The sequence below is a fragment of the Durio zibethinus genome, chromosome 12 (genome assembly GCF_047325235.1).
Source record: "Durio zibethinus cultivar Kanyao isolate XHJ-2024 chromosome 12, ASM4732523v1, whole genome shotgun sequence".
In the NCBI taxonomy this organism is placed as follows: domain Eukaryota; kingdom Viridiplantae; phylum Streptophyta; class Magnoliopsida; order Malvales; family Malvaceae; genus Durio; species Durio zibethinus.
In genome coordinates this window covers 4,492,803-4,503,352 of record NC_143173.1, presented here as the reverse complement: position 1 = coordinate 4,503,352, position 10,550 = coordinate 4,492,803, and the positions used below count along the sequence as shown (strand labels likewise).

The 10,550-nt window shown below is 27.6% G+C and overlaps 1 protein-coding gene across 1 annotated transcript; it reads left to right on the top strand.

Annotated features, from left to right (window-relative positions):
• The first annotated feature begins 7,069 nt into the window (after positions 1–7,069).
• Positions 7,070–8,099, top strand: LOC149515619 (mitogen-activated protein kinase kinase kinase 20-like). The gene is made up of 2 exons (XM_089741756.1): positions 7,070–7,483; positions 7,566–8,099. The coding sequence occupies exons 1-2, from the start codon at positions 7,070–7,072 to the stop codon at positions 8,097–8,099; spliced, it is 948 nt and encodes a 315-aa protein (XP_089597882.1).
• Positions 8,100–10,550: the final 2,451 nt, after the last annotated feature.

Here is a 10,550-nt window from a genome sequence, read left to right as displayed (position 1 = left end):
ATTGAAGGTATTTTTTGCATTATGCGCTTTCAATAATTTATTTACATAATTATTAAAGATATTTTTTGAGAAAAAATGCCTTCAATAATTTTTTAAAAAAATTATTTAGTATCATTAAAGGCGTCTTTTAGTAGAAAATGCCTTCAATATTATATTACTAAAATTTCAAGGGGTTATTGAAGAAGTTTATTCTAGAAAAATACCTTCACTAATTCATTTTAATTTTTGAAGAAATTTATTAAAGGCGTTTTTTGCATTATATGCCTTTAATAATTTTTGTACAGAATTATTGAAGGCATTTTTTAAGAATAAATGCCTTCAATCATTTTTTTTTTTAAATTGTTTGGGATTATTAAAGGCGTCTTTTAGTAAAAAATACTTTCAATATTCTACTACTAAAATTTTAAGGGCATTATTGAAGGTGTTTATTCAAGAAAAATACATTCACTAGTTCATTATAATTTTTTAAAGGAATTTATTAAAGGAATTTTTTTTGTAAAATACGCCTTTAATAATTCACTCCAATTATTAATAAAAAATTATTGAAGGCATTTTTCGCATCATATGCTTTCAATAATTTTTGTATAGAATTATTAAAGGTGTTTTCTTATGGGAAACGCTTTCAATAATTTGCTTTAAAAAAATTATTTAGTATTATTAAAGCCATTTTTTAGTATAAAATGCCTTCAATAATTTTAAGGAGATTATTGAATGTATTTTTTTTCAGAAAAATGCCTTTACTAATTTGTTCTAATTTTTTGAAGAAATTTATTAAAGGTATTTTTTGCATAATACGCCTTCAATAATTCCCTCCATTCTTATCATGAAAATATCAGTAAAGGCGGTTTTGTACTAAAAATGCCTTCAATAATTTTTGTACTGAATTATCGAAGGCATTTTTTGAGGAAAATTGTCTTTAATAATTTCCTTTGAAAATTTTTTTTGGGATTATTAAAGGCATCTTTTAGTAAAAAATGCCTTTAATAATCTCCTAGTAAAATTTTAAGGGGATTATTAAAGGCATTTTTTCCAAAAAAAAATGCCTTCACTTATATTTTTTATATTCATTCCCTTGTATTAAACATCGAAATCACAAACTGCTAGTATAGAGAACGATTAAAAGCTACATTAATCAAACAAACCATACCAATAAACACATTTTTATCAAACTTTTGGTTTCTTTATCTCTATCGTCACCACTGACCTTCAATAACTCAACAGTGTGCATCTTTCTATTTACTAGTATGTCTTTATTTTTTTTGTTTACTGTATTATCTATATTATTTGATAGAGTTATTTTTTTTTATTTCTTACTATTCATATATGCATATATATATTTTTATTCATTTTACCATAACCATAATTGTCCAAGCACCTTCATTGCATGTATGCTATTTTTGTGTAGTTTTCTTTAAATATTATGGTTTGTTGAATGGTATTGTGTGATATTGTTTTGCTTAATGGTATTATATGATATTGGTATGCTAAATAGTTTGCTGAATGGTTTGTTGAATGATATTTCTGAATGGTTTGTTGAATGTTGTTTCTGAACACATTGTTGATTGGTTTGCTTAATGGTGTTTCTGTATGTAGTATAGTATTAGTAGTATTTAATTACTACAGTGTTAAATTTAGACAGTTATTTTGGTGTATTTAATATAATTATGATAAAAATCACAGGTATTGTAAACTCTTAACAATATAATTCTCTTTCTACTGAACATGCACAAGACATATCTATAGGCTAAAAAAGAAAAAAAAAAGGACTGAATAAACAAATTAAAGTGAGTGACACAAAAATTCACGTTGACTTCAATCAAAGTGGGTAACTTGTATCTGAGGAAGCTACCAAGTTGGCTACTCATATTGGTGCCATCGTTCGTAGTAGCATTTTAATTACATGCACCAATTGACAACGAGTTCCTAATGATCTAAAATATGGTATATGGTAATCGATTGTGGTATGTTTATTCAACTATTTCATAAAATTTATTAAATGATCATTTAATTGAAATTCAATGTGTTTATACTAATTGTGTTAAATTATTTAGGAATGGTTCGACGTCCCAATTGATTGTAAAAAAATTATGTTGCAATCTACTGGGAAAGCATTTAGAGACTTTAAAAGCACATTGACAACCTAATATATTTTACTGCTAGCTGATCAAGGTGATGTATTGGTTGTTCTACCTATGTCATATGTAGATGTAATAAGTGTTAAAGATTGGAGAAATTTTGTTCAAAATCAGCTATCAAAAGATTTCTCAATATACAAACCCATTACCAAAAAAATTGTTTATAAGATTTTATGCAATATATTTGATATCTTCATATGTGATTGACTTAATTTCTTTCTTTTATAGAAAATAAAAAAAAATCAATAGAACATTCGGGCCAAACAAATATATCACCATCGAACAGTGAGAAAGGGATATGTAAATGTGAAGTATAAGCTTGTAAGTATTCATACACTTGTTTAATACTCATTAATGAATATTTATAAACATTCATTTCATAGATTCTAATTCTTATATTACGGTAATTTAATAAGAATGAGCGAGCTCTGGCATCGAAGTTTTTAGATGGGTTGTCTAGAAACAAGGACATCTGTGGAAGGATGTATCCTTTGCAGATGAAGCAACCAAAGAAATGACTAAAAAGATTGTATGTATAATTGTTTGTTTAATATCATGTATGATTGGCATTATGGTTGTATACATGACTTTATACTAGCTTGTATAAATTTGTTGTTACAGCCCATCTTATTTTTATCTTTCAAAATAATTATGCTGCAAAGTTAAATCCGATGAACTGGCAATCCAATATGGTGAAGATCCTTTATCTTTAGCATTAGGAGTTAAAGAAAGGCCTGGTCGAGTTCGTGGGGTCAATAAATTTGTGTTGCCATCAAAATTTTTTAGTAATCAACCCAAAACCTCGTGAATGACAAATGCATAACATGAAGTAATCATTAAGCAACAACAACAATGACTTGATGACCAGGAGCAATGTCTCAATGAGCAACAGTAAAGACTCGCTGCTTTGGAGGCCATGTTGGCAACAATACAACATAGCATGCTTATAGGCCAATCAAATAGCATTGCTCACGTAAGATAAGCTTCCGTTGCAAGTTAGGCAGGGAACCCAACCTCCACTACCAGCCATGAAGCATGATTTTATTTATAAGTTTAATATTAATTTGTTTATTATATTTATTGATTTAGTTTTAATATTTATATTTCATTATATATTGTAGTAGGACGTTGGGACTCAGAGTATGACCTTTGCTTAGGCTACTATGGATGAATTATCTAATTATTCGCTCGATCATTTATTTGGAGAAAATTGCATAACCATCGAGTATGAGGAAATGTTATTTGATAAACCATCATTTTCTTACATTGTTGTGGATGAGGTTAAATAATTTTGTGAACTGGATAAAATATCAGCTGTTGATATTGCTGCTTATATGAGATTAGCTTATAAATATAAATATGCACACTCAATATATATTAATTTATATTACAGTATAACACTAACTAGTATTGTTGATTGTTATCATGCAGTTTCTTATATAGAGAGGTCAAGGCGAGATAGTTGACTCATAGATTTAGATTCGTTGACCCCAACTTCATTAGTAAGTAGAGTGGCACAGTCACTTTTCATGCTAATCATATTATTGACTGCATGAAAAAATTGGTTGATTATTAGTTGCTCCTGTATAATGAGCAGTAAGTTATATTCATACAAATAATTATTCCAACCTTACCTGAATATGATATTATGCCTAATCTGAGTAAATCATTCTTATTATTTTATAGTCATCATTGGGTGCTTATTGTGATTGATACCAAATCCTTAATGCCTGACTTACTTAATTCAACTAATCCAATGGTGATTCCTAATCCCGAAATTCAAACTTTTATAAAAATGTATTACATGTTGTTATATTATATATATTTTGTTTCTTCATAAGTAATTTTATTTATGTATTAAGTAATTTTTTCTTTTCAATTTAGGATAATATTTGCATTCGACAAGAAGGCAAAGAAAAAATAGGTGACATTACTGGTAAATGTGAAATTTATTTTTTTATGTTGAGTTTGTGTAGATAAATGTTTTCTAAACCCACTCAATTTAATTTTTAGGTACCTCGTCAACCTAGAAATACTGAAGATGGATATTATGTCTTTCGTTTATACAGGAGATAGTTTTATATAATTTTATGATCACACCATTCAAGGTTAGTATAAATTTCATAAAGTTGTTATATCTTCAAAAAAAAAATAAAAGGCTAAATTATGTTCTCATTTATTAAAATTTACTTCTGATTTTTTTTTAATGGGAGAGTAAAAAAAACTTCACAGTAAAGGAACTTGATGAAGTCTGTAAAGAATGGTGTGAGTATGTATTATCATTTATTGATAAACCTTAAGGTTGGATATTGTTGGTTGAATGTAAATATATGAAGATCATTTGTTATAATGTTTTTAACATGCCATGTTTAATGGATAATTAATGTTTGTAGATTAGGGTATTGGTTTAATATTATTGGTATATATTTATTTTATATGAATACACATATATTGAGTATGATTATTTGAGAAAAGTATATTAATGTGGTAACGTTATCAATTTAAAATTCAGATGTGTGGTCAATTTATTGAAATACAACAATGTTCATAATATAAATTTTAAAATGTAATTCGTAATATTACATATATAAACCAAATATTTTATTGGCATAAACTTACAACTGACTTTACATATATAATTAAACCAAAGTTTTTTTTATGGATTACTGAAGGTATTTTTAGCAAGAAAATGCTTTGAATAATCTCTAACAAAATGTTATTGAAGACGTTTTTGACAAAAATTGCCTTCAAGAATCTGTTTCAACTTTTTTGTATGGATTATTGAAGGCGTTTTTTACCAAAACCACCTTCAATAATCCCACCTAAAAATTTGTTGATTGGATTATTGAAGGCATTTTCAGCCAAAAATGCCTTCAAGAATCTGTTATATATTTTTCCTATACACTATTAAGGGCATTTTTCTACCAAAAACGCTTTCAATATTCCCTCTCCAAAATTTTTTAAATCGATTGGTGAAGGCATTTTTGCCCAAAAAATACCTAGAATAATCAATTACAAATAATCCTTGCAAAACTTAAAAAAGGCTAAAATGAGGGATCGAACCTACTACCTTATGGTTAACAATCGTATGATCCTTAAATTTTGATAGGATACTTATTAAAGGTATTTTTGACCAAAAATGTCTTTAATAATCCTGTGAAATTTTTTATGGAATTATTAAAGGCATTTCTTGCATTAAACACCTTCAATAATTGCATATATTTTTTTTATAAAGAGATTATATAAGCCATTGTCTACCAAAAACGCCTTCAGTAATCCCCTATCAATTTTTTTAATTGGATTATTCAAGCCGTTTTCTGCCAAAAATGCCTTTATTCACTCAAATTTTTAAGACAGGATTATTTAAGGTGTTTTAGTTAATAAATGCCGCTAATATCAAGTCTTGAGTGGTGTTTATAAGTACAAACATCACTATTTGAATATTTAGTGGCGTTTTGATAATAAACGTCTTAAGTTTTATAAAATCATGGAATCTAACGGCATTTGTAAGTGAAACACTGCTACAAAATGATTACTAATCTTTCATTTTCTTGTAGTGTATTTAAGCTGTCCCAAAGGATTTTACAGCTCAATTTTAAGCCAAATGGGATAAGACATTAATGTTGATTTGAGGGATAATTTTAGTAGTGATTATATTTATTAAGGTTAAATTTGATTTTTGGTTCATAAGTTTCAGGTTAATTAAATCATGATACTTTTTATATTATTATTCTTTTTTACTTTTTTGATGGCTAAAACTTCTTTGTTTGGCGTTTATGTTAAAAAAAATTAAAAGAATAGGAAGAGGAAAAAGCTTACCCTTTTATGTAAAGGTGTAAATAAATTGAATATAAATGAATAAATATATGTTTGTAATATATCTTTTTACTTTTAGAATTGTTTGAGCTTATTTTGTGTTAAGTAAAAAAATTATTCTATTTATTCGAATTTGATTTGTTTAAATGATAAGATATTCATATTTAATTTGTGTTCAATTAAATTAAATTAAACGAACTTCTGTAATATAAAAAAATGCATTCAATAATATGTGAAACAATGCTTTAATTTATGGGTTTGTTAAGGAATGCTTGGGGTACTTATTAAAACTATCATATTAAAAAATTTTTTAATATTTCTTTTCAATGTGTTGAAATTATCACATAAATTATCTATACTTATTCAATATTGGTAAATTACCATTTGTACCCTTATTCGTCAATTTTATTTTTAATTATTTCACTAATGGTTTGTTTTATTTTATTTTTATTTAATTATTTAATTATTTTTAAATTATTTTAATTTGTTATTTATTTAAATTTAAAAATTAAGATAGATTTTGATTAGTTAAAAAAATAATTTTAAATTTGAAAAAATGTATTAAAAATTTAAAAATAAATAAAAAATTATTCAAATGAGAAAATTTTTAATAATCACAAACAACTGAAATTTTTTTAAAAAAATTTATATGAGATGTTTTGTAAAATTTTACCCAAATTATGGAAAATTTTAGAAAAAAAATTTAGTAATGACAATTGACATTAATTTTTCAGCAAAAAAAATAAAATGTATTAAAATTTTGAAAAAAAATAAAAACTATTTCAAAGATGATAAAATTTTGAAAATAAATAACAAATATTGCAAAAAAAAATTAATTTATAGAAATATAGTTTTCTTGTTATCTAAGATATATAATTATATGTATAACTAAATAGAAGATGATGATTAATAATTAAAATAAGTCACAATCAAGATCTAACCGTCTAAGGGTATATTTGTGATTTATTACAACGGAATTATTTTTACTTCTTTTGCAAGAAATCAAATCCTTTGGCAGAGGAACTAGTAAACCGACTTAATAACTTCCATATGTATTGAAGTTCAAAGTTTCCTAATTTCTTATAGCAGCTTTAGTTTTTTAAGTTGAGAAAAAAAAAATGGAGGTGAAAGGAGTAAGGGTTAAGGTTCTTGGGAGGGGATCGTATGGGGCTGTACATTTGGTCCAAACGATAGGTCATGTTCCTCAATTTTATGCCGTGAAATCTGCTGATGAGACAATGTCGTCGTCTTTACGAAAGGAATATCAAATCCTTCAACAGTTTATCGCTTGCCCCAATATTGTTCGGTGCTTTGGTGCTTTCACCAGCGTTCGACGGGGTGGTCAAGGAAATGTTTTCAACCTGTTTCTTGAATATGCTTCAGGAGGCAGCCTGTTGGATTTGATGAGAGAGTATGGAGGTAAAATACCTGAAGGGGATGTTAAGTGCTATGCAAGGATGATACTGGAAGGGCTGGTCGACGTTCACAAGAAAGGATACATTCATTCTGATCTCAAACCAGGTAACATTCTGGTTTTTCCTCCTCAAGATAGTATTGGCTTGAATACTTTAAAGATTGCGGATTTTGGGTTAGTTAAACAATATGGGGTAGAAGATAAAAGGATTTGGGAATGGGTTTCGAGGCACAGCAATTTATATGTCTCCTGAATCTGTCATTGGAGAAGTTACTGGAGCATTGGATATATGGTCACTCGGCTGCATCATCGTTGAGATGATTACGGGGAAATTGCCATGGGTTTTTCGTAACTTGAAGGATTTGAGAGACAAGCTTTTGAGGGGGGAAACACCTCAAATCCCAGAAAACATGTCGAGTATGGGGAAGAATTTCTTAATCAAGTGTTTTGCTAGGGACCCAAACCAGAGGTGGACAGCTAGAAAGCTGTTAAGCCACCGTTATCTTCTCCCAGAGCACACCATATTTCCAGTTGCAAGAAGTTACAACTCATCCCTTTCTTCAACAAATTTTCAAGAGAAGAAACTGTTCCAATCTCCCAAAGGTTTCTTGAGCTATAACTTATTCCCACCTGCTGGAAGAAGAGATTTTCTTGAGGACGTAAGGGTGCAGTTAATGAAGACCAGTCTGTGTCAGCGAGAAGAGGAAAGAAGACTTATGAAGTTGGGCGTGTAGTGCGAAAGGTTTCGAAGCCATAACCAACCTGAGACCACAAAGTTTGAGGCTACCATGGAAAAAAATAAATATTTTGTTTATTTTGCTAGCTTTTTCTTGGATTTAAGTTCGGAAAAAAAAATGTAATGATCTCTTTTTCTTCCAATAATTCGATATAACTTTGAAATCTATGAAGTTTTTTTGACATATTATAGTACTTTCTTTATTATTTGGAGCACTTTAATTTTCTAATCTAAATGTGTTATCATGGAAATTTAAGCGAGGGTGCATATTGTTAAACCCTTAGTACAAAGTTGTTTTTTTTTTAATTTTTCCCTAAAAATAATTCGCATGATTTTGGTAAGTGATATATTTTCAAGATATAATTTCATGTAGAAACCCAAATTCAATATGGGTTGCCAAATATAAATTACAATTAAATCAACAAACTTTTTTTGTTTGATTTAAATTATATAAATTATTGATCACCGAAAATAATAGGGGCGAAATAATGTAAAAATTTTAAACTTTAATATATTTTTTTTCAAAATGTCACAAAAAGTTGCTTCTTCTGGATGCTTAATGAAAAAACTTGGATGGGCACAATACATGGATTTTGTTTTGGTAACAAATTGATTGAAACAAATGTTTTAGATACAACCAGGTTATAATAGTTAAAATAGGATCTTATTGATTCTATATTTTTATAATGCATAAAATTATAAATTTTTAAATTTGATTCAATTCTGTATGATTTTTTTTAATTGATCTGATTTAAATTGAATTCTATCAATTCAATATGATTTGATTAGATTAATTGGTTTTTACTTCAAAATAATTATTTTTATTTTTTAAAAATTTAAAATATGTATAAATTAACAAAAATATATAATTTTATTTGATTCGAATACTTTTTATTTTCACTTTTTAATTTGAAATCGATTCTGAACTTAATAAAAGTATTTAATATATAAACTTAAATCAAGTCAAACAAAGAATTAATCCAAATCAAATCAAACATTATAATTTCATAACAATTTTCTCCATTTTTTTTCTCAATCCCTACCTGTATGTTTTAAGTCTAAACAAGCTTTTAATCGTATCTTCTTTTTCTTTTGTTTTTTAAGATTTAACAATATCCAAATTATGTTGTTTAATATATATATATATATATATATATATATATATTGAAATGGAGATTATGATGCAGTAGATTATCTTTTAAACATGAAAAAATAGAAATTATACTCTGTCTTTCCACTAAATCTAAAATATAAAATCTAACTATTGAAACCTCTTTCATAAATATATATATATAAGCAAATAATTCATCTACTTATTTACCAATGAAATGAAATTACATAATTAAATCATTCTTCAAAGTATCTGAACGTGTAATGGTAAAGGGCAGAGTGAGCGAGAGTGCTAATTTTGCCTGCAGAAGTGTATTTGTAAAATAACATGGCGAGAGAGCAAAACAGGCTAAGTGGGAAAATGACTTTCAATGAAATATTAAATAACATGGAGTTGATTCAACGCAATTGATTACAAAGTAAGAGGATAAATATCTCTCTATATATGCTTGTGGTAACATCTACTTTATATACACCATCACCTAGAAGGTAGCTCTGTTGGTTGACCACTCAAGGAAGGATTTGATGAACTAGAAGGAAGGGATCCATTATTTTGAGAGGGTTTAGCATCCCATTTCAATTCTACATCAGAGGGTTCCACCAAATGTACCGCTCTGTCGCTCATGCCTAGCGCAATCTGGTTAGGCTCGGTTGGATGAGCTGCTATGACCACTGCATACGCGCTGTTGCTGCTGCAGAAAGTTTTTGTCGATGAAGCTGAAGTTGTACTGCCTTTTACCGTTGTATGTCGAAATATTTAAATTTCCGTGTAAAATTTTCAAATGTTCATCCCTCTTACCTGGCTGACAAAGAAGATATGTAAGCAGAAGGTGCTATTTCGGCATCTCACCCTCAAGTTGTCCGAATAATATGTAAGATTAAGGGTATAAAAAATATATTAATACTCATAAGTTATTTGGATTTGATTCGGATAAAACTCAAATTTGACTAGATCATTGTCAAGTTGAGTTTGAGTAATTTGATTTATTAAGCGAGTCGAATTCGAGTTTTCTAATGTTTGGTTCGAGTAATTAATAGGTTTAATCGAGTTTTTATATTTTAATAAATGTTTTAATTATTTTAATTAAAAAACTACTATTTTATCTTTATATATATGAATTTGAATTGAAATTTAAGTTCGAATATAAATAATCGAGTTTGAAGTCTAGTATAGTATTTGAGATTTTTTTTTTTTAATTTGATAAACGAGCTTAATCGAATAAGTTCGAGTAGTTTAATTTTTATATCAAATCATGATCTTAAAATTTATAATTCGATCAAGTTTGAGTTGAGTTTTAAGAAGTAAATTCTAAGTCGAGCTCAAGTTTCTCATTTTATC